This window comes from Petaurus breviceps, unplaced genomic scaffold (assembly GCF_028583685.1).
Source record: "Petaurus breviceps papuanus isolate PSGF00001 unplaced genomic scaffold, PetGlider_PUasm1.0 90654, whole genome shotgun sequence".
NCBI classification, from domain to species: domain Eukaryota; kingdom Metazoa; phylum Chordata; class Mammalia; order Diprotodontia; family Petauridae; genus Petaurus; species Petaurus breviceps.
This window is the reverse complement of record NW_027187301.1, coordinates 4,646,630-4,672,258: the sequence shown is the minus strand read 5'-3', so window position 1 is coordinate 4,672,258 and position 25,629 is coordinate 4,646,630. Positions and strand designations below refer to the sequence as shown.

Here is a 25,629-nt window from a genome sequence, read left to right as displayed (position 1 = left end):
CTTAAGGTCCTATTATAACATTTTTAGCAGAAACCCCTTGGACCATCATCTTGAAGCCGTAGATAGAGAATCATCTTCCTGAGTTAAAATCTGGCCTCATATACTTGGTAGCTGTGTGACCCTGAGCAAATCATTTAACCTTGTTTGACTCAGTTTCCTCATATGTAAAGTGAGCTGGAGAAGGAAATGGCAAATCACTCTACTATCTTTGCCAAGAAAACCCCAAGTGGGGTCACAAAGAGGCAGACATGACTGAAAAATGATCAGTCTGGAGGTCCCTTCAGGCTCTGACATTGGCATTCTAGGATGTAGGATTCGATGTTATCCTCTGTACTAGAGCAGAGTAAACACAAGCGTACACCACTGGGTACAGTCACTAGTCTGTAGTCTTTGCTGATGGAGAGGTTGAAATTGATGGAGAGGGCAGCTAGGTGGCACAGTGAGTAGAGCACCGGCCCTGGAGTGAGGAGGACCTAAATTCAAATCTGGCCTCAGACACTTAACACAAAAACTAGCCTGTGACCTTGGGCAAGTCACTTAACCCCAATTGCCCTCCAAAAAAAAAAAGCAAAAAAAAAATTGATGGAGAGTTTGAATCTGGGAGTTCGGACCTGGAGAAAAGCTAAATCCAGTTGGGAGTCTGCACTAAATCTGGTACAAATAGCATGTGTGTTTGCTGTGGTGGTGGTGGGGGAGACATAGGAGAGAAGGGTGGGTGTCATCAGGCTGACTAGGGAGGGGAAAACCAAACCAGGTCAGAAAAGTGGAACAGATTAAAGCTTCATTGCTGATCAGTATTGCCATCAGGCCTGGGGGTGACCACTGAAGTTCCAGGCCATGCTATATAAGGAGACCCATCTCCAAAAACAGGGGAAAATCTGCAAACTTTATGTCTGCGGATGCTATGCTCATCTATCTTCCATCACCATGCCTTTGCATTGGAGGGCCCCCATCTCTGGCATAAGCTCCTTCTTCCAGTCCCTCTACCTGAATCTCTCCCTTCCAGCAAGACCCAGCTCAAGCATCACCTTCTACAGGAACCATTTCTGGATCCCCCTAAACTGCTGGTGGTCTCCCTCTTAAACTACTTTGTGTTTAACTACTTTGTATTTATATTCTTTATATTTACCCTCTATAATATATAGAGTCTCTACATTTTCTCTCTATATACAATATACATATGTAAACATATGTATATGCACATGTATACACACATACATATATATATATATATACACACACATGTGTGTGTGTGTTATGGTTGGTTGGTTGTTGTCCTCTGTTCTCAAAGAGGACCGAAATGACATCACTAAGCTAGAGTCAAGTATCAGTATGTCAGACTGTGGCTGATCAGACCAGTATGAGCTCAGAGTGCTCTACCACAGGTCGGGCACAAATAGCCCATGTGAACGTCTGGGGCAGATTCTCCAAATCTGTGCATCTTGCATGTCCTTTGAACTGTCTCAATTCTGCTTTGCTCACAGAGCACAGCACCTTCACTGACGTGGGCAGGTCCTCCATCAGTGTCTGCCACGTCACACAATCACTTCCTTTAGTTTTTCAGAGAGACCTTGAGAGTGTCCTTGTATCGTTTCTTCTGACCATCATGTAAATGCTTGCCCTGTGTGAGTTCTCCATAAAATAGTTTTCTTGGCAAGTATACATTTTTCATTTGAACAATGTGGCCAGCCCATTGGAGTTGTGCTCTCTGAAGCAGAGTTTAAATGCTTGGCAGCTTAGTTCGAGAAAGGACCATGTACAAAAGCACACACTTGTTTTCTCCATTAGGTGATGAATTCCTTTAGAGTAGGTATTGTTTCATTCTTTGTATTTATATTCCCAGCACCTAGCTCAATGCCTGGCACATAGTATAGGGGCTTCATAAATGCCTGTTGAATGATTCTTCATCCTCTTCTTCCTCCTTTCCTTTTCTTTCTTCTCCCTCCCTTCATTCTCTTTCTTTCTTCCTTTTCATACCATGTCCTCTAAGCCTGGAAGGCTCTCCTTTCTCATCTCTGCCTCCTGGCTCTCCTGGCTTCTTCCAAATCTTTCTCAAATCCCATTTTCTGCAATAAGTTTTTCCCATTCTCCTTGAATGCTGCTGTCTTTCATCTAATATTATATCCAATTTGCCCTAGGTACAGGATGTCCCCAAAATCTTAGTGCATTTTAAAGCTTTATTAGTTTAGAACTTGCGAACTCAAGCTTTATTAACTTAAGAATGCACTAAGCTTTCTGGAAGATTGCGTGTATCTTGTTTGTGCATAGTTTGTCTGTGGTCTCCCCCATTGGACTGTGAGCTCCTTGAGGGCAGGGATTGTCTTTTTTGCTTCTTTGTATCCCTGGGCCCTAGGACAGTTCCTGTAGACTTGACTTCCTTCTTCCTGATTTTTTGCCCATGGTGCTTCTGAGTTACTAGCCTCACACAAGAGAGAGAGAGATGCTGCTTTTGAGGTTACTTAAACGCATCTGTGAACTCATCCTGTGTGGGTCCATTCTCCACTAATGCTTACCAAAGACTCTCCGTGTCTTCTGTGTGGTTTCTTTCCTTATCTTTTCTAGAAATCTTTCATGGAGGGGAGGTTGGGTCAGGAGCGAGGAGATTCCCAAAGCCCTGGAACCTTCTTCTGCTTCTTTTTCCACTTTTGGGTAGTAGGTTACCAGTGATCATAGCCTGTCCATTACAAGCTCGAATCTTTTTTTTCTAATCATATACTTGTCTAGATAGTGACTTTTGTGGTTCTTCTCTCACATATACCATCACTGGGAATACATCACTTATGTGCACCGGTCTCTGTTGCCAGTGGGAAGGCTGATGAGGTTATCACTAGATTGACACCCTACCTTGCTTTGTGTTGGGTAGACCCTGACTCAGAGACCTTGCAAAGTAACCCAGGAGAAAGATGCTACCCCCAGAGCCAGGCTTTGGAGGAAGTGGGTCATTATTGACTTTCTTAGGTAGAGAGTTGAGGGCAAGGGTCGTTTGATGCGGAAGGTGATTTTTAGGTGGGGAGAAAGAACTTCTCTATTCTTTTCTCCCCATCAAGATCCCCAGTTACCAAACTACAGAAATCTGTGTCATTGGTCACCCTTTTGGGTTCTGCCTGCTTCTTCTGAGCTCTCATCTGTTATCCAGCCTCTAGAGTTAGAATCCCCTTAAGCAGGATTTTCAGGACTGTCCTCAATCAATATATATTTAAGAAGTGCCTACTATGAGGCAGCTAGCTAGGTGATGCAGTGGATAAAATGCTGGGCCTGGAGTCAGGAAGACCTGAGTTCAAATCCTGCCTCAGACACTTAACATGTACTAGCCGTGTTACCTTGGGCAAGTCACTTAACCCCAATTGCCCTGCCTTCCCCCTCCAAAAAAAAAAATGAGCTGGATAAGGAAATGACAAACCACTCTAGTATTTTTGCCAAGAAAACACTAAATGGGGTGAGGAAGAATCAGACATCACTAAAAAATGACTGAACAATAACAACATGTTCCTGCCACTATAGAAAGAACTGGGAATACAAATTAAAAAAAAAAAGACAGTGCCTGCCCTCCAGGGCTTACAATCTAATAGGAGAGGACTATACACAAGAAGAAGCTAAAAAGGAGGGGTGGGAATAGGGAAGATAGGTGGTCTAGAGGAATTCAGCAAGTGGCCTCCTTTAAGGAGGTTCTGGGAGGAGCTCTCTGCCCTCCAGTCAGAGGATCCCTAAGGGCAGAAGGGTGAGTTCCTGGCTGATGTGATCCTGCACCCAGGAGAGGACTTAGATAAAGAGGAAGCCATGCTCAGGCTGGTTCTGTCCTCATGATTGGGAGCTTCTCCTTTCTGCCCTGTGCAAAGAAACAAGATTTTTAGTGGGAATATTTTATAAATGAAGAAAACAAATTGTCAAATTGGTGTCAAAATGAAAAATACATGGTAAGCAAGAACCTTTTTCCTCGAACTGCCTACATGCAACTAGGTGGCCCCAGCGGATGGTGCACTGGACCTGGACTGGTGAGACCCGAGGCTTCAGATACTTCCCAGCTGTGTAAACCTGGGCAAGCCACCTCACCTCAGTTTCCTCAACTGTAAAATGGGATTATGATAGCACCTAGCTCCCAGGGTTGCTGTGAGGACTAAATGAGAATATTTGATATTAGCAGCCTGCCTAATAAATGTGCTCAATAAATTCTTGTTTCCTTCCTCTCTGCTCTTTTATTTATGTTCTCCCCCCCCCCCATTCCCATGAAAATATCATTGTATGTACTTTAAGTCTCTCATCTAGGCCTAGGTTCATGTTGTATGTAGCCCATGGCCACAATTAACAGGGACACCATCCCTCTCTTCTCTATCCTCTACCTAAGCAACAGAGCCGAGACATCTGGGCTCTCCAGGTTGACCCATTGAATCTCAATTCGGCAGCAGGAACAGCTTTGGAACACTCCTTTCAAGTCTTATTAATAATTAAGTTATTAACTTTGAGAAAGCAAGTTGAATGCCTCTGTCTGCATACTCTAAGTATAAGGAGTTTTCCTGTGTGTACTTTGTCTGGAAGGGAGGGTCCTTCCTCTGCTTTGGCCTCCCTTGACCTCAGTCCAGCCATTTGTTCTCACCAGGTTTCTTCCTCCATCAGCCAGAGCCAGGGTAGGGATTCCCCAGTGGTGAGAGAGGAATTCCAGAAGGCGGCAGGCTGCACCACATTAGGAGTGGCTGGAGAGGTTATGGAAGACTTGATCCACCCCTTGGCTCCTGGCAGCAGAAACTTTAAATTCACTGCACATTTATTGCTTGCCTGCAATGTACAGAGTACTGTGCTAGGTGCTGAAGTGTAGAAACAATCCCTGAAAGTCTTGTCAGTCTGACTTCCTTTGTGTGAGGAGCAGAGGTATTAACTAGGGCTTTCCAACAGACATCTACAAGGGCACGCATGACTGAAAAATGAAGTGGTGAGAGGGAGGGATGATGGATGGTTGGCTAGGGTTATATCTCTGAGGAAGATGATCTTCCTCAGGGGCTTGCTTAGATCTCTAAGGGGAACTGATAGAAACACAGGGACAACCAATTTACAAATATTTTTAAAAGCACCTACTATGTGCCAGACACTATGCTAAATAAAAACATTTCCTGCCCCCGAGGAACTTATATTCCAATAGGGAAGACAGCATGTATATAAATAGCTACATATAAGATATATACAGAATAGACAGAAAATAACCTTAGAGGGAGTCACACATTATGAAAATGATTGCTGTGGTGGGAGCCATCTTAACATCTTCCCTCCCTAACCTTACAGCTTTTCCCCAAGTTAGGCTAGGTTTTTCCTTGGAACCATCCTTGATTGACTCAAGGCATTCATGGCTCTGGCTGTTGACATCATGGCACCACTTCGAAGTTGCCTGAGTACAAAACAGCAAGGAATAGTTCCAGGTACTTTCTGATGCTGGGCTAGGGTACCATGATGGCCACTCAGAAGCAGGGGAATTTCACTTTGCTAAATCAACTTGGGTTGTCCTCAGTGCAGATCTTTGCTGAATATATTTTTCCTATGGCTGTGTAAATCTCCTTTTGTTAACTGTTGAGTACCCTTGGAGTGTCTAATTTCATTTCAGTGTCAAATATAAACTATCAAGAGTCTGGCCTAAGTTCAGAACAGTTGCTGTCTGTAGTGGAGATCATAACCACCCTAATGAGACAATGGGTTCCTTGCAGTATCAAAATATAAGTATAAATTCCAAGAATTGTTTGCCCATCTTGTGATGTCTTCTTGAAGATCTGTACATGTGTACATCATGGAAAATAGTTTCTCTAATGAGAACAAAGAGCCTTAGAGTCAAAATGAGGAGGTATATGGATTCTAGTATTAACTGCTGTAATCAATCAACAAACAAACATTTATTGAGGACTTAGTATATATCAAGCATTATACCAAATGCTGGGGATAAAAAAAAAAGCTGTGAGGAGCTAGAGAAGTCAGTTCATCTTCCCAAGTCTCTGTTTCTTTAGTTGTAAAGGGTTGGGCTGGTTCAGGGATTCTTAACCTGTTTTGTGTAATGAACCTTTTGGGCAGCCTAGTGTAGGACCCCTTCTCAGGGAAAGGTTTTTAAATGCATAAAGACACGGATTATTATTATTAACAATAATAATAGCTAATATTGATATAGTGCTTTGTTCAGTTCAGTCATTTTTCAATTTATCCAACTCTTCGTGATCCTCTTTGGGGTTTTCCTGGTACAGATACTGGAGTGGTTTGCCTTTTCCTTCTCCAACTCATTTTGCAGATGAGGGAACTGAGGCAAATAGGGTTAAGTGACTTGCTCAGTCACACAGCTAGTGTCTGAGACCAAATTTGAACTCAGGAAGATGAATGTTCTTCATTCTGTGCACTATGGTACCACCTAGCTGCATATAGTGCTTTTAGATTTACAAATTTCTCTACAAATATGATCTTATTTATTCTCACAATGACCCTGGGAGGTAGGTGTTATTATAACCTCCATTTTTACAGATGAGGAAACTGAGGCAGGCAGAGAGAGGATTACAAAGGAAACCAATTATATTGAAATATAGTACTCTTGCTCTATAAACGAAGTTCAAAGACTCCAGGTTAAGAACCCCTGAGCCAGGTCTCAAACCCTGAGCCAGGTGTCTTGTACCATGCTATATTCTCACCTAAAGGTTAGAATCCTCTGGAGAAAGCATAGTGTTATATACTTTTTTAATCCTATGTCTTGGTTTGTCACAATTTAGGAGCTCAGTAAGAAGTGAACTGAACTGAAGATAGTTTCAAGTCAAAAGTCAGATCAAGTCTGAGCTTGGGGCAGGCCTAGATTGCCCTATGTTTGCCCATACATGAAGCATGGATACACAGTCCACTCCAGAAGAGTGAAAGAATCCTACATTTGGAGTTAGATGGCTGAGAGTTAGTGTGTCCGCCACTTAACCGCTCTGTGACCTGAGCAAGTCCATTGGACATTTTTGGGCCTCCATTTTCTAACATGCCAAACAAGGGGAATGGACCAGTTGACCTCAAAATTGACCTCTACCTCTAAATCTATGATCCAATAACTTTACCCAAATCCTTCTCAAACTTATTCATATTTTTCAGCTTGTACCTCCTCTTCAGATAATAAGATTCCTGAGTTTGTGCACCACTAGGTAAAGCACGTTAATATGGCTTAAATTTGCTTTTTTCAAGTTTCCATGAAATGCTCCTGAGCTCTGGTCTAAAAAGAGAAGGGCACTGGGTTTTGTAATGAAATAACCCAGGACTTAAATTTTGTCTCAGCTTCTTTATTACCTTGATAACCTTCAAAAAATCCCTTTCCTTCTTTGGGCCCCAGTTTCCTCATCTGTAGAGTGAGAAGGAAGGCTGATCCATATGGTTTCCAAATTTTTCTTCCAGCTCTAAACTCAAGGATTCTACAAGGTTTTCCAGAAGTCTAATCGTACTATTCAGCTTTAATAACTTCAGAAGGATACATTCTATAAACTTAGAAAAAAACAACATTTGAAAAGTTGATAATTTATGATTTTAAAATACTAATATGTTCTTTATTACGGTTCAACATAAGCACTGCCTTATGCTATACATCATTCTAGTCAATTTTTGAACTTGGTAAAAACTCTTCAGTGACCAAAAGGATTGCATTTATAACTCATGCCTTAAGATCATCCAAAGAATAAGGTTTTGATGCATACATTAAATTTTTTTTTTTGCTTTTTCGAGGGGGGAGGGCAGGGCAGTTGGGGTTAAGTGACTTGCCCAAGGTCACTTGGCTAGTAAGTGTGTCAAGTGTCTGAGGTCAGATTTGAACTCATGTCCTCCTGACTCCCAGGCCGGTGCTCTATTCACTGAGCCACTTAGCTGCCCCATACATTAATTTTTTAATGTGATCCCATAAGAAAAAGTCTAACGGAGATAGATCAAGTGACTGAGGTGGCAAAAGGAACCAAGAAGTCTGAGAAAGTGTCATCCAGAAATAGTCATACATTTAATGTATCATAATGACAGTGTGCTTTGTCTTGTTAAAATTAAGTTCAAAATTTATTATTCAAAATTCACAAAACTGAGGTAGGTAATAAGTGTAAAGTATGACAATGTAAGTATAAAATAAATGCACATAATTAAACTTTCAAATGATTTTTTGTAAGTTTGTAGCATTTATACTTTTGAAGTTATTAAAGCTTAAAACTGCACTAAAGCTTTTGGGACACCTCATTATCAAGGAGATGAAAATGACAGTCTATAAAAAGTCAAGAGCCTTTAATTTGGAAAAATGGCTTCTTAAATACCCACACACACACACATATATATAGACACAAAAACTATATGTGTGCATATGTTGATGTATATATTTTATATATATGTGTGAATGTGTGTGACTGTACCAATGTCAGTTAAAACTAAACTGCAGTTTGAAAGAGGTAAATTTAGGACAAATAAAAGGATTGTACTACTTTGGGTTAGTTAAGTGGTAATAGATCATTAAAGAAATTGAGGGGTGGTTTGGGGAACCCCTTGAAGCTTTTGAGATTAAAGATAACTGTGGGGATTATAATTGCCATTCTGCAAAAAACAAACAAAAACAAAACTAAACCCACTGAGGCAGAGCTCTGAGCCATTGGCACTTTATTAAGGTGTCCATGGTCCCCTCTAATGAAGATCCTCACGATCTGAGATGCCCCCCACCTTATTTCAGGGCCTTATTTTTATAAGACTTGATACCAGATTTGATACTTGAACATTCTAGAGGGGCTTTACAAAGTGTAGAATCCCATTGACTGATAGACTTTGCTTTGAGGGACAAAAATGATGCATCAGCTAGAAGTGGTATGTCAGGGATGGGGGGTGGGGTCTCAGGTTGGGTAAAGTGTGGAGCATCTCCACTGTCTAAGGGATCATAAGATGGTTAACTGGTCACACTGGACAAGAGACAGTGGTCCGGAGGTACAAAAATAAGTGGGGGATTTTCCATGTAGTTGAGTCACCTCTTCCACAATGGGCTTGGGCACCATGACAAGGAAAAACAAGGGTGGAGGGCCTCTAGCTAGCTTCCTATGATGACAATCTGCAGCTCACAGCTCTGGGGCCTGATATACAGAACTTGTGATAATTACCCTTATAGAATCAAATCAAAATGATTAATAACTGATTGGAATGGAGTCATTTCTCACCTGATGATGGCCATTCACAACAAATCCCGTGGGTCATATCAGACAGAATATTGGCTTGTGGGGCTAGTGTCTTTCATATTTGTATTGAAAGATCACCAAACTAGTGGAAATGAGCCCAAATTAAAATAGAAGATTCTGAGTTGGATATGAGAACTTGACTCTCATGAGGATCAGACAGGGCAATAAATGGTCTACCAGTCTCTGGCTTGGATGGTTTAGTCACGCCCAGGCAAGCCAAGTCAAGTCAAATCAATAAGCATTTATTAACTTCTACTATGTTCCAGGCCCTGTGCTAAGTGTGAGCTTAACAAAGGCAAAAAATAGTCCCTGCCAAGGAGGTAACAGTTTGATGAGAGAGACAACATGCAAACAGCTATGTACGGACAAATGCAGACAAGCTAAATTGGACATTGATTTCCTTGATTAACCCGTTCCACGATTTTATTATTTAAGAGTAAGGAAAGAGTAGAGCACTGGCCCTGGGGTCAGGAGGACCTGAGTTTGGATCCTGTTTCAGACACTTAACACAAAAATGTTAGCCGTGTGACCTTGGGCAAGTTACTTAGCCCCAATTGCCCTCCAAAAAGAAAAAAAAAAGAGTAAGGAAGGAAAACTGGGGTCCAGTGTGATTTCTCTATCAGAGCACCCCCTTTCTCCAGCAAGGATTCATTTTCTTAAGAGTCCTGAGTCTTTAACTTTAGTTCAAGGGCCCTCATCTATGGCTGTCAGCTCCCCTGCAAGGGGGCCTATGGACTTGTCATTTCAGAACTTAACTTTTACCTGTATCATTAGTTTGGAAAAACAATTCATTCTGGTCCTCTCCAGTGATTTATTGTAGAGGATTAAAAGACCCCTATAGTGAGATTCTGCTGTCCAACAACTGAGCACAATGTTCTAGCCTGGTTACAAAATGGTAGCATCAATAAAGGGAGACAATGTTCACCTGATTAGGTAGGAAATGAGAAGATCAAATGGTCCCATTTCAAGTTATCCTTTCTCCTCCTAAATGATCTTTTATGGGCATACACTCCAGAATATAATTTTCCTAGCATCATTTTCAATATTTCTAAGCTGTTCTTACTATTTTAATATTGTGTAGGGAGAATGGAAGGATAACATTTGGCCAATACAAGACTATACTGATATTCAAGAGATAATAGGAGAACCAAAAATGGTTCCAACATTGAATGGAGCCTCTTTAGAGGAACTGAAAAGATGTGGACAGGAATTACACAGCATGAGCTGATGTGGTCAGGTGGAGTCAGGATAGTTATGGAGTCAGCTTGAACTGGCTCCTAAAAACTAATTGTTAAATTTTTATTATTATTTTTTTGGGGGGAGGGGGATTGGGGTTAAGTGACTTGCCCAGGGTCACACAGCTAGTAAGGATCTGAAGTCATATTTGAACTCAGGTCCACCTGACTCCAGGGCTGGTACTCTATCCACTATATTGATTCATTCTCCTCTCTTATTCCTCCTCCTCCTCCCCTTCTTTCGCTTTCCTTTCCCTTTCCTCTATTTTTTCCTTCTCAGCTGCTCCTGCTGATGTAATGCATTAACATACATTTGCTTTGCTCCTCAGGATTCCCTGGCCCAGCCCCAGCCCTGGTGGAAGATCCAACTGTTCGTTTGGGAGCCAGTGCTTTTTGGGACGTGGGATGGTGTGTTCACATCCTGTATGATCAACATCTTTGGCGTTGTCCTTTTCCTCAGGACTGGCTGGCTGGTGGTGAGTCGTGGGTGAGGTCTGGGAGCCTCTCTGGGCCTGATTGCTCCCTACCCCCGATGTCCCAGTTCTACATGTCATGGTGTGGGTGCAACAGAAAGCCAATGACCTGCACCTGGGGCCTGTTCTCAGGCGACTCTCCAACTCAGAAAGCTCTTCCTGGTGCAGAGAGATCGGAGAGAAATAGATATTCTATCAGCACTGAGTGAGAAGCAAGCATGTGAAACTGATGGGGGACGGGATCCCAATAGGTTCAGCAGGAATTCTGATCTTATCTAAGACCAGAAAACCTGAAATATCGTCTGGAAAGAATTCAAGGTCTCAGGCTTAATTGGAGTGAGAGTTGTAGAAGTTTATTGTTATGCTTCCATGAGAAGCGGGCAAGAGTCCTTTAGGGGACCTGCAAGTGAGAGGGGTACATACTTTTACCTTTAAAGGGTAGGGCTGCCATTGTCATGGCTGAGCAGACCGGAGGGGCCTCAGTGCATAGACAAAGGTCAGAGCTGACCCAGAGGAGCATGTGTACAGATAGTTTAGATAAGATTTGGGCCAGGTCCTTAAGGAGACAAAAGGCAAGAATAAAGGAGGGTGTGGGCCAGGCCCAGAAGAAATGAAGACATTAAGTAAGAACAAAGGGGTCACAGGGTGTTGCCTAGGTGGAGTGTGGGATAGGGAGAAAGGGCAGAGCTCAAGGATGGGAAAGGACAAATTTCAGTTACAACCGAACAGACTGGTTTTACTAGTTGGTTTCACAAATTGATCTAGACCCCAGGTACCCCATCAAAACCAGCAACACTGCATGAGAATAGCCACTTCTTGGATTTGAATCAATTCGATGCTCTTCCCTATGCACCAGGGGTGTCAGACACAAGGCCCCTGGGCAGCATTTAGGGCCCCCAGCACTCCCAGGTGCATCCTAACCTACATACAAAAGCAATTGGGAAATATTTAACAAAATAAATAAAAATACAACTGAACATAGATAATGCTAATATGTGATTTTCTAAGTCAATAGGCAGTCTGCTTCGTTGATTAGTTGTGTCCCACTCTTTGTGACCCCGTTTGGGATTTCTTTGCAAAGATAATAGAGAGGTTTGCCATTTTCTTCTCTAACTCATTTTACAGATGAGGAAACTGAGGCAAACAGGGTTAAGTGACTTACCCAGGGTCACACAGCTAGAAAGTGTATGAGATCAAATTTGAACTCAGGTCTTCCTGACTCCAGGCCCTGTGCTCTATCCACTGCACCACCTAACTGCCCCTCCGCAGTCTATGGGGATCCTTGTATGTGATTTAGGGGCCCCCAATTCTCTTTGAGTTTGACACAGTTGCTCTAGCTACACCATAAATCTGTGTGGTGTTGGGTAATAGAGATTTAAAACTAAAGGTCCTGGGTTCAGATTCTGTCTGCCACTGCCTAGCTGTGTCTACTTTGAACAAATGACTTAGCCTCCCTGAGCCTCATCTGTAAAAGGAGGACAATAATATTCACACTGACTCACTCACAGAGTGGTGAAAGGCAAATGAGATGATTTCCATCAAGTGCCTGGTAAATCCCAGTTGTCTATACTAGTGGAAGGAAGCAGAAGCAGAGCTGTGAGGGGGGTAAGGGTGGGGAGGGGGGAGGCTGAGCTATTGTCCTGTTAACCTTGAACCTGGGCAGGAAGCCCTGCAGGAAGTCATTTGAATTGAATGTATGTAGGAGTTGAGAGAGAATTCATATGGAGGGGTGTCAGTGGTGAGGGAGGGGGAAACCCCAGGAGGTGATTCATCAGCCAGGGGAGGAGGGCGAAGAGTAATCCAGTAAGTAACCTCTGAGGGACCCAGGAATCTGGATTCAACTTTCTCTCCCTTTCCAGGTTCACCCCACCTCACCCCACACCAAACAGGTCCTTGACTAAAGGTTAGGGAACCCTGAGGGCAAAGCTGATTCAGAACTGGAGCCAAGGGAGAGAACAAAGGGTCCTCTTTGTGTGTTAAATGAGGGGGATGGTGTGTGTGTGTGTGTGTGTGTGTGTAAGAACTGGAATGGTCTTCATGAATCATTCATTCACTTACTTCTAGAGAGATGAATCCCAAGTTCCTGTAGATAGTAAGTAAAGGAGTCAGGATTCCAACCCAGCTCTCTTGACTCCCAGCCAAGTACTCTTTCCACTGCCAATCAGCAATCTGGGACAGCTTATCATGGGAGTGATACTATTTGAGGTAAGGTGGGGTGGGGGGGGGGGGCTGTTGAGAGGAGAGTGTTTATTACATTGCTGAACTGCCCATGAGAAGGCTGGGGGTCTGAGAGGTGCCCTGCACTATCTGTACCACTGTGTTGGAAAGGGGCATGGTGCCTGGCAGAGTAGCATCCACAGGGGATGTGAATAGAATCCACTAGGCCAGCTCTAGTCTTGTCATCCCTAATTCCCACCTTGTTGCTCCATTGTAGGGGAACACCGGGGTGCTCATGGGCATGGTCCTGGTCTCCTTCATCATCCTCGTTGCCCTGGTGACTGTCCTGTCTGGCATTGGTATTGCAGAGAGGTGCACCGTCGGGAGTGGGGGTATCTACTCCATGATCTCTTCTGTCCTTGGTATGAAGCTCGGAGGCACTTTTGGCCTGTTGTATGTGTTTGGTCAGGTGAGCACTTGTCGCCCTGGTTTTCTTGGGCTCAGAAGGGGCTGCGGTTCTTTTTATAACAGATGGATAACACAGGGTTTTTAGGGCAATGCTCCCAGGGTCTTGCGGACACATAGATAGCACAGCCCTGGATATATAGTAGGTATATGCTTCTAGAGAGATGAATCCCAAGGTCCTGTAGATAGTAAGTAAAGGAGTCAGGATTCCAACCCAGCTCTCTTGACTCCCAGCCAAGTACTCTTTCCACTGCCAATCAGCAATCTGGGACAGCTTATCATGGGAGTGATAGTACATGCTCTCTTTTGACTTGATTCGGGCTGGGGATGGGAGGGTCACTTGCAAAGTGCATCGTACAATGGAAAAAGAGCTGGCCTTTAAGTCAGAGGACCTAGCTTTGAATTCCAGCTCTACTAGTACTAGCTCAGTGAACTTGTAAAGTCATTTCATTTTTTGGGATACATTTCTTTTTTTTAAATTAAATTAAATTAAATTTTCAGTTTAGAATTCTCTCCTTACCTTCTTTTCTTGAGAAGGCAAGAAAAACAAAATCATTACAAATATGTATAGTCAAGAAAAATAATTCCCACATTAGTCATATGCAAAAAAAAAAAAGGGAAAGAAAGAAAGTGAAGAAAATATGTTTCAATTTGTACTCTGAGTCCATCATTTCTCTATCTGGAGGTAAATTGTGTATCTCATCATGAATCCTTTGGAACTGTTGTTGTCATTGTATTGATCAGAGTTCTTAAGTGTTTCAAAATTATATGTCTTTGCATATATGACTGTTGTCATTATATGCATTTTTCTCCTGGTTCTGTTCATTTCACTTTGCATCAGTTCATACAAGTCCTCCCATGTTTCTCTGAAACCATCCCCTTCATTAATTTCTTACAGCACAGTCATATACCATCACCTTCATTTACCACAACTTGTTTAGCCATTCTCCAATTGATAAGAACTTCTCTTAGTTTCCAAATTTTTGCCACCACAAAAAGAGCTGCTGTAAATATTTTTGTACAAATGAGTTTGGACTCATTTCTTCATCTTTAAAATGAAGAGTTTGGATTAGATCGCTTCTTAGGTCCCTTACAACTATAAGCTTATGGTCTTGTGATCTTATGACTATTTCTGTATTTATAACATATACATACATACATACACATATACATTATATATATATATACACAGAACACACACATAATATTTTCACACACATATAAATATAAATACACACATACACACATGCACACACATATATGTGTAACTCTGGGTGGTGACCTGCCTCAGAGTCAGGAAGGCCTGGGTTCAAATGCTGCCTCTAATACATACTAGCTGTGTGACACTGTGAATCAGTGCCTCTGGCAACTCTAAGTCTCAGAGAAAGGCACTGACATATAACATACACTGGTAGAAGAAGCTGGGGAGGGGGAGCAGAAGGGGTAGGAGGGGGAGAGCTCCCTACACTGATAAAATCACAGGTCTAGCAAAAAACAAAACCAAACCCACAAAACATAATTATGTAATTGCCTCATCCACCTTTATCTGTCATTAAATCCAGTTCCCACCCAGTGTTAAAATACTGATATATAACCTTGTTTAGCTGAATGTCCATTTACAACACTGATTATCTTCCTTAGTTCTGCCAGTCCCCTGTAATTTCATCTAGCCTAGTAATTAATTTTTTAGTCATATTTTTATTTTTATTTTTTTTTGAGTTACAAATTTTCTCCCTGTCTTTCCCCTACCCCCACCCCAAAATAGTGATCCTACTGAATACCACTTCCCCTAATCTGCTCTCTCTTATATCCTCCCCCATCCTCCCTCTGGCTTTCTAGTAGGGCAAGATGGATTTCTGTATCCCAATGCCTGTATATCTTATTTCCCAGTTGCATGTTAAAAAAAAAAAAAAAATATATATATATATATATATATATATATATATTTTAACATTTGATTTTAAAACTTTGATTTCCAGATTACTTCCCTTCTTCCCTCATCACTCACCCCTACTGGGAGGAGAAGTGATTCAATATAGGCTATACATGTGTAGTTATGCAGAACATTTTCATAGTAGATATATTGTGAAAGAATGATTATATTTCCCTCTATCCGATCCCGAAAATTATTCTATTTTCTACTTTGACTCTGTCTCTTTTCAAAAGTGTGTGCTTCTAACTACCTCCCCCACCCAATCTGCCCTCCCTTCTATCATCCCCCTTCTTGTCCCATTGCCCCCTACTTTCCTGTAGGATAGATACTCAATTTGGTGTGTGTTATTCCTTCCTGAAGCCAAATTCAATGAGAGTAAGGCTGACCCTTTCCCTTTTGCCTTCCTGTTCTTCCACTCCATTGTAACAGTTTTCTCTTGCTTCTTTTATATGAGATAATTTACCCTATTCTATCTCTCCCTATCTCCTCTCATTATATTCTTCTCTCATCTCCTAATTTTATTTTTTAGATATCATCCCTTCCTATTCAACTGATCCTGTGCCCTCTGTATATGTATACCTGTACACATATATACACACACTCACACATGATTTCATACGCCCATATACCCTCCCATATAGACATGTATGTATGTATATATGTGTATGTGTGTGTGTACACACACACACATACACACATACATATATTCCCTTCAACTATCCTTATACTGAGAAAATCTCATGAGTTACAATGATCGTTTTACCATGTAGGAATGTAAATAGTTCAACTTTGATAAGTTCCTTATGATTTCTTTTTCCTGTTTACCTCATGCTTCTCTTGCTTCTTGTATCTGAATGTCAAATTTTCTATTCAACTCTGGTTTTTTCAGCAAGAATGCTTGAAAGTCCCCTATTTCATTGAATGACCATATTTTCCCCTGAAACATGATACTCAATTTTGCTGGGTAGGTGATTATTGGTTTTAATCCCAGCTCCTTTGACCTCCAGAATATCATACTCCAAGCCCTTTGATCCCTTAATGTAGAGGCTGCTAGATCTTGTGTTATCCTGATTGTGTTTCCACAGTACTCAAATTGTTTCTTCTTGGCTGCTTGTAATATTTTCTCCTTGACCTGGGAACTCTGGAATTTGACTATAACATTCCTAGGAGTTTCTTTTTGGGATCTTTTCAAGAGGTTATTGGTTATTTCTTTCAATTTCTATTTTGCCCTCTGGTTCTAAAATATCAGGGTAATTTTCCGTGAGAATTTCTTGAAGGGAGATTTCTAGATTATTTTTCTGATCATGGCTTTCAGATAGTCCAATAATTTTTAAATTATCTCTCCTGGATCTATTTTCCAGGTCAGTGGTTTTTCCAATGAGATATTTCACATTGCCTTCTATTTTTTCATTTGTTTGGATCTGCTTAATAGTATATTTTTCATAAAGCCATTAGCTTCCATTTGTTCCAATCTAATTTTGAAGGAATTATTCTCTTCAGTGAGTTTTTGAAATTCCTTTTCCATCTAGCAAATTTGGTTTTTCAAGGCATTCTTCTCCTCACTGGCTTTTTGGGACTCTTTTGCCATTTGAGCTAGTCTGTTTTTCAAGGTGTTATTTTCTTCAGTTAGATTGTTGACTCTCTTTTCATGATTTTCTTGCATCATTCTCATTTTTCTTCCCAGTTTTTCCTCCACTTCTCTTACTTGATTTTCAAAATCCTTCTTGAGCTCCTCCATGGCCTGTAATCAATTCATATTTTTCTTGGAAGCTTTTGATGTTGGAATTCTGACTTCGTTTTCTTCCTTCCATTCCATGCTTTGATCCTTTTTGTCCTCAAAAAAGGATTCTCTGGTCTGTTTGTGCTTCCTTTGCTTGTTCATATTGCCAGTCAATTACTTGACTTTTGAGCTTTTTGCCATGGTAGAACTCTGCTTCCATAGAGGAGAGCTTTGTCCCAAATCACTGGTGTTTTTGCAAATGTTGTCATAGGTCTGAGGAGAGCACCCTCTCTACGCTGGCAAACTGGCATTTCTCACCCCAGGACTACTGCCCAAGAAAGCGACCCAGATCCAAGCAGGTCAAAGCCCCTCTGAATGGTTGCTTGGTCCCCCTACGATCTGAAGGCCAGGGGTTCTTGAGGCAGCCACATGGCAGATGCTGCAGCCCCAGGCACCGTGCCTCTAACACCTCTCACCCCAGGGGCAGGAGCCGGACCATGCCCTTCCTTTCTAACAGAGTTCCACACTGACCTTTTACTTTCTTTTTGGTGTTTATGGGTTGAAAAGTCTGGAAACTGACCTAGCTGCTAGTGATTCACTCTCCTGAATCTGCTCTGGCTGCAGCTGCCTCCCTGGAGCTAAAACCATATGGCTCATGCAGTACTGCACTTGGCTCCCAGCGGTCTGCAATCAACCCTTCCTGTTGGCCTTCCAGGCTGCCTTCAGTGGGAGATTTGTTTCTCTTTGTCACTTTGTGCGTTCTATAGCTCTAAAATTTGTTTAAAGTCATATTTCATAGATATTTGAGGTGGTTGTGGGGGAAGGTCACAGAATTTCCTGTTTCTACTCCACCATCTTGGTTCTGCCCCTAGTAACTAGTTAAAAAAAAAAAGTTTTATCGACATTTGTTTTTAACATTTTCATCTCAAGATACACCTGTGCATTTTCTCTTGTTCCCCTAGAAAGCTTTTCTTTGTAACATAGTCCACAAGTCAGTTCTCATTTGTTATGCTCCTGCTGTGTACCAGGCCCCGTGCTAAGCCCTGAAAATATGAAGAAAGGCATGAGACGGTCCCTGCTCTCTTATGGTCTAATGGAAAAGAGACAACATGCAAGGAGCTATGTACAAACAAGCTCCACGCAGGATAAATTGGAGACAGTCCCAAAGGAAAGCCCCAAGTATTGAGGGGGAGCAAGAAAGACTTCTTGCAGAAGGTAGGATTTTAGCTGGGACTTAGCCAGGGAAGCCAGGAGGCCAGGATTGAAGGGATTTTATGCGTGGGGGACAGCCAGTGAAAGTCCCTAGAGTTGGGGGGATGAACAGCCAGGAGGATAGTGTTACTGGATTGCAGAGTAAGTGCAGTAAGGTGTAGGAAGACTGGAAAGGTCAGGAGGTTATGAAGGGCATTGGATTCCAGTTAGAGAGCTTTCTATTTCAGGGATGGGGAACCTGTGGCCTCGAGGCCATATGTGAACCCCTCAGTCCTCAAGTGGGGCCCTTTGACTGAATCCAGACTTCACAGAACAAAGCCTCTTAATAAAAGGATTTGTTCTGTGAAACTTGGACTCAATCAAAAGGCCACACCCAAGGACCTAGAAGGCCATATGTGGCCTTGTGGCCACAGGCTCTCCTCCCCTGTTCTATTTGATCTGAGAGGTAATAGTGAGCCACTGAGTTTATTGAGGAGGTCAGTGACATCAACAGACTTAGGAAGACCAATTTGATGACTGAGTGGAGGGTGATTTGGAGTGGGGCAGATCAGCTAGCAGTTTCTAGAAATAACCCAGGTGTGATGTGAGGAGAACCTACACCAAGGAGGTATCTGTGGGAGTGGAGACAAAAAGTCATTTTAGCAAAACTAAGTGATGTAACAATCTCAGTTGATTGTATTTATGCAACATCACCTATCCATACTCTCTTATCCTTCCAAGGAAAGAAGGGAGGTGTTTTTTTCTTATTGGTCATTGCAGTCATGCAACATTGTTTTGTCTTGGTATTCTTTTCATTTACATCATTACAATTATTATGTATATTATTTTCCTGGTTTGCTTTCTTCATTTTGTATCAGTATAGATAATCCTTCCTATAATTATCTGAATTCATATATTTATCATTTCTTATGGTGCAATAGTATCCTAACCCATTAATATGTCACAATTTGGTTGCCCATTCCCCAATCAATGGGTATCTACCCTGTGGTCATTTTTTTTTGTTTTTGTTTTTTTCTTTTTGGAGGGGAGAAGGTAGGGCAATTGGGGTTAAGTGACTTGCACAAGGTCACATGGCTAGTTTTTGTGTTGTGTCTGAGGCCGTATTTGAACTCAGGTCCTCCTGACTCCAGGGTCGGTACTCTATTCACTGTGCCACCTAGCCACCCCAGAGCTGTTTAATTTTGATCTAACTTCTGAGAGGGAGAAGGAGGGAAAGAGAGACAGAGAGAGACACAGAGAGAGAGAGAGACAGAGAAAATAAGAGAATGAGAAAGAGAGACAGACAGAGACAGACAGAGAGAGACACAGAGAGAAAGAGAGAGAGAGAGAGAGACAGAGAGAGAGAGACACAGAGAGACAGAGAGAAAATGAGTTGCTGCTCTCTTTTAAGAGCATCATTTGCTTTTTCCAGAGAAATATCTTTTGGGTATAGTGTATTTGAGATGGCAGTAATCATGACGACTGCTTTATTGCCAGACTGGGGATTGTCGAGTGATTTTATATTTCACAGCTGTTCCACAACTAAACAGGCTGTGAGATGGGCATAGAAAGTCATCATTTTTCCATTCCCTTCCCTGAGGAGGAAACAGACAAACCCCTCAAAATAAGCATCATTGGCAGGAGCCCAGGGATGGTTTCGATCCTTAGTGGATCATTCCAGTTCAGCAGAGCCCCCTCTAGGGTAAAGAGGCTCCCTAGGGCAGAGAGAGGAAGCTACACATTGAAAATACCTTCATGGGAGGGAAAAAACCCCAAACAGCCAAAGAATTGAGATGGTAGTGCATGTGGAAGTGGAAATGCTCCCATAGGCATAGTAAGAATAAAGTTAAAAGAACATTCTCTTTTTAAAGTGTAATTTTTCAATTAATAAGCATTTATTTTCTCTTCCTCCTGAACTCCAGAATTAAAAAGAAAAACAAAAGCAACAAATATATATGTTCTAGCAAAAAAAGAAGAAAAATTCACATTGACCGTGTTTAAAAAATAGTTTCATTCACCTTATTATATCTCTTTCTTCATTTCAAATTCATAATCTCTCTCTCAGGAAGTGGGCAACATGCTTTATCACAGGTTCTCTGGAATCACGACTAATCATTGATCGGAGTTCTTAATACTTGCAAAGCTGTTTGTCTTCACACTGTTTTTGTTTTTGTAAAAATTGTCTTCATGGTTTTACTCACTTCATTCTGAATTAGTTCATACAAGTCATCCCAGGTTTCTTTGAAAGTCCATTTTATCATTCTTCAGGGGCAATAATATTCCATTGTATTCCTACTTCATCCTTTATTCCCTTTCTCCCCAATTGATGGGCACCCCTTTAGTTGCTAGCTCTTAGCCACTAGAAAAAACGTGCTGCTAGCTCCTTTTGTGGTGGCAAAGAACTGGAAATTGAGGGGATGCCCATCAATTGGAGAATGACTGAACAAGTCATGGTATATGAATGTTATGGCAATACTATTGTATTACTATAAGTAATGATGAGCCTGTGGATTTCAGAAAAACCTGGAAAGACTTACACGAATTGATGCTGAGTGAAGTGAGCAGAACCAAAACATTGTACACAGTAACAGCAAGATTGCTAGATGACCAACTCTGATAGACTTAACTCTTCTCAGCAATGCAATGATCTAAGACAATTCCAAAAGACTCAAGATGGAAAATGCTATCCGCATCCAGAGAAAGGACTGCGGAGTCTGAATACATATCAGAGCATAATTTTTTCTTTTTCTTTCTCATGGTTTTCCCCTTTTGTTCTGATTCTTCTTTCGTAACATGACTAATGTAAAAATATGTTTAATATGATTGTATATGTATAACCAATATCACATTGCATGCTGTCTTGAGGAGGGAGAAAAAAATTTGGAACTCAGTCTTATAAAAGTGAATGTTGAAAACTACATGTAATTGGAGAAATTAAAATACTATTAAGTATGTGTGGGGGGAATCCCTTCCACACTGGGGACAATTGATTACAGAAAGGTATTATTTCCACTGAATCATGGCTTTCCATATTTCTTAGTCAGGTATGATTTTCTGTGACAATAGTAATTATGATAATGATGATAATAATAAGAGTAATAAAAATCTAACTTTTTTTTTTAAAAAGAAGAGCTGCTGCAGATATTTTTGTATATATGGGTCCTTTTCTTCTCTCTTTGATCTTGATTATTGGCCTAGTAAAGGTATGTCAGGGTTAGAAGGTATGCAGCTTAGTGACTTCAGCACTTTCTATGAGTCGCCAGCTCTAGGCTGGGAGGAAACCTGATTAGCCTTCTAGGCAGTTTTGTTTTCTTCCTTACTGGCTCTTTCCAGATGCGCTTGAATCTTTGTCACAAATTTCTTCTGTGTAAAATACTTAGGACCAGAGAATTTCTGAGCCAGGGTCAGGATGTCATTTGGTAGCTTCCCTATTTCTGGTATTTATATCCACTGTTCTTGGGAAATGATTTCCCCATGCTGGGAGTTGTTTGCCTTTAAAGTATTTTCCAAATGCATAATCCAACAAGTTTCTTAAGTGCTTTGGAGTACAGGAAAAAAAAAATCCTATACAAACCTGGAGTTTTTCTCTGGGAGTTGATTCACATGTATAGGGCCTATGGCTGTCTTGAAGCATTGAGGGAACTTTGCACTCAAGATGTGAGAAAAGTTGTGCCTGTCGTTGCAAAAATTAAATAGGGCTTAAAGCTAAATTAAATTTAATTATGGAAAAAGATGGAGGGAGATGTTACTTTTGGAAAGTAGATAACTTTTTACTGTATGAAATAGTACCTTGGTAATATCTTCAGGGATTCTCTCCCCACTCTGACTCTTCATCTTACAAAATAGGAAGAAAAGTCTGTTATTTTTATTTTCCTGTTGCAAATGAAGGATTCAGTACAGTTCATGAAATTACTATGTGCTACATGTGGTGCTACATGTGCTAAGTGGCAAGGGATCCCTCAAAGACATGCAATAGAAAATTTATTCTCAGGGAGCTTACAGTCTAATAATCCAGGGCTGGGAGAGGGGAGAAAACACATACAAAAATCATTGTAATTCTAGGTAGCATTTTTAAAAAGTGCAAAGATAAGGTTTGAGCTATGTGTTGTGAGAGATTGGGGGAAGGAGAGATCACTTATGGCTTGAAGAAGGGACAGTGCATTGGTCATGGAAGGCTGCTAAGATGTAGCCACTGAGTTGACCTTGAAGGAAGGGAGGACCTTCAACAGGTAGAGAGTGAGGTGGAAATCTATTCCCACAGGGGGATAGCGTGAACAAAGGCACAGGCGTGGGAAAGATAGAATGGATTTCAAGAATGCTTATGCTTTCAAGCTTTATGAAAAACTTTTAAAATTATAAAAATGATAACATATATAAATAAAAATAATAATACTAATGTTTAATACTTTTTGTAATAAGATATTGCAGTGGTATTTCTACCATCCCCCTCACCCTCCAAGAATCCTTAGGATTGAGAAAATCAATTTTACAACTTATTGGGGGTGATAGAGAATAGAATCAATTACAAAATGTAAGCAGAATCAATGTGATTTTCTCTGGGTATATTTTTCCTCCTCCAATAAAAAACAGTACTAATAAATTAGTTAATAATAGTTGATATAACTATATAATAATAATACCATAATATGATATATATAACTATATAACAATAATTGATATAACACTTTAAGGTTTACAAAGCACTTCATGTATCTTAACTCATTTGATCCTCATAACAACCCAAGAGGCATTATTGTCTCTATTTACTGTTATTATCTCCATTTTACAGATGAGGAATCTGAGGCACAGAAAAGTTAAGTGACTGGCCCATGTTCACACAGCTAGTATTGAGGCAGGATTCAAACTAGGGTCGTTCTGACTCCAAGTCCAGTGCCCCATCCACTAAGCACCACTTAGCTGCTCCTAGATCTTTACCTCTTTAGGGTTTGACAAAAGTGGAGATTTTATTTTCATAGTTGTGGACAGACTGGGGTGTATTAAAACCCTAAAAGAGTGGTACATTTGCATCAAGGTAAATCATATATATTTAAAAGTCTTTCTTTACTTTCATTTTCCTGAAGATCCTTGAGATAAAAATTGCAGCAAACATTAAGGGCCTACTTTTAAATGCCAGGGTAAAGGTTTTTTTTGTTTATTTGTTTGTTTTTTAATGATACAGTACCTGCACTCAAGAAGCTTACATGGTAGGGGGGAAGAGAAATATCATGTCCAACTCTTCATGACCCCATTTGGGGTTTTCTTGACAGACATACTGGAGTGATTTGCCATTTTCTTCTCCAGCTCATTTTTGAGATGAGGAAACTGAGGCAAACAGGGTGAAGTGACTTGCCCAGAGTCACACAGCTAGGAAGTGTTTGAGTCTGGATTTGAACTCAGGTCTTCCTGACTCTAGGCTCTGCATTCTATCCGCAATGCCACCTAGCTGCCCCACTCCATTATATGTGCTACTATAATTTGGAGATCCTGTAAGCTGATTTCGTTCTACCAATTCTTTATTAACTGTAGCTGGGAAGTAGAAAATAACCTATATTACTGAAATATGGAAGGCAGACTCAGGCACATGGGGCAGCGGAAAGAGAGCTTGGATTAGAGGTTCTGGGTTCAAATCCTGGTTCTGTAGGACCTTGTATAATTACTTCTCCCTTGACCTCAGTTTCCTCAACTGCAAAATTAGGATGTCAGGCTAGATGGACACTGAAGTTTCTTTCAGCTCCAGAGTCATGGCCTTCCTTCAGGATGGATCATTCAGGCTCCTTCCAGTTCTAAACCTATGATGCTAAGTGCATAGAAAAAGAAATGTCCTGGTAAATGTTCAGCAATTGTTTCCCTAGGGGAAAATGTACACATGCTACACTTTTAAGTTTGATATATATTATTAACTCTCTATCCCTTTCCTAAGTCTAGACAATCAACAAAACAATAAACCAAGCCCTGGTTTGTAGCATTTTCTGATTTCCAAAGTGTTTACTGAAAATTTAACAATCAGTGCTCTTGGTCCGGTTCTAGATTCCTCCAGCATCCCTGAGAAGAAGCCAAACATCTCTTTAGCTGATTTCCTTTCCTATTTCTCAGATACAGACAGTGAGCTGAAGCAACTACTGGGAGATGTGCTTTCTTCCCACTGGTAGAGATATGGACAAGTAGTTAATTGATCAAAGTTGAAATTTTGGTCAAAGTGAATATGGACGAATGGGAGGGGAAGGGACCTGGGTAAATACATGGTGCTGGAGAAGTGTGTGTGTGAGTGTGTATGTGTGTGTCCGCTACAGGAATGGATTGTCAGGTTTCTAGTCTCAAGAGCTCAGTGTTAGTCCTCAGTGATCATGCCTTTGGATTCAGAGTTCTATTCATCTTTAAAAGCTCCAGAAAGTCTTTCTAGGGGCAGCTAGGTGGTGCAGTAGAGAGAGTGCCAGACCCTGGAGTAAGGAAAGCTTACGTTCCTGAGTTAAAATGTGACCTCAGACACTTACTAGCTGTGTAACCCTGTGTTTCACTTAACCCTGTTTTCCTTTGCTTTTCTCATCTGCAAAATGAGCTGGAGAAGGAAATGGCAAATCAATCCAATCTTTGCCAAGAAAACCCAAATGGCATAGTGAAGAGTCAGAACTGACTGTAATGACTGAACAACAACAAGAAAGCCTTTCCTGGTTCCCTGACGTTCCAATCCCCATTGATAGACTTTTCCTCAGACATCCTCACATAGCACTGTACTCATATTTCTAATACATTTAGTGTTACCTTATATTACAGTCATTGGTTTGTGTCATATCCTCTACTAAGCTATATAGCAGCTAATATTTATGTAGGGTTTTTAAGGTTTACAAAGTGCCTTTATATGTGTTAATTCACTTAATCTACACAACCAAACTTTAAGGTAGGTGCTATTATTATTATTATCACCATTTTACCAATGGGGAAACTGAGCCTGAGAGGTTGAGTGATTTCCCTAGGGTCACATAGCTATTAAGTGTCTAAGATAGGATTTGTTTTCTGAAATTAAATTTTACTTTTTCAATTAGCAAGCATTTGTTTTCTCTCTCCCTGACCCTGTCCTCCTTCCCTCCCTCCTTCCTTCTCTCTCTCTCAAAAACCAAGCCCCCTGGAAAAAAAAACAAAACAAAAACCCTTGCAAATAGACATACTCAAAACAAATTTCCATTTCAGTTATATCCAAAAATGGGTGTCACATTCTGTATATTTGGTCCACCCCCTTTCTGCTAGAAGGTCAGTAGCATGCTTCATTATGGATCTTTTGGAATCATTA

At 41.0% G+C, this 25,629-nt stretch overlaps 1 protein-coding gene across 1 annotated transcript in view; it reads left to right on the top strand.

Annotated features, from left to right (window-relative positions):
- Positions 1–25,629, top strand: part of SLC12A8 (solute carrier family 12 member 8) — a 185,417-nt gene that overhangs the window by 22,654 nt on the left and 137,134 nt on the right. The window contains exons 2-3 of the mRNA XM_069064973.1: positions 10,735–10,881; positions 13,313–13,504. Coding sequence (XP_068921074.1) covers positions 10,735–10,881; positions 13,313–13,504 — 339 coding nt within the window. The remainder of the gene's footprint in view (positions 1–10,734; positions 10,882–13,312; positions 13,505–25,629) is intronic.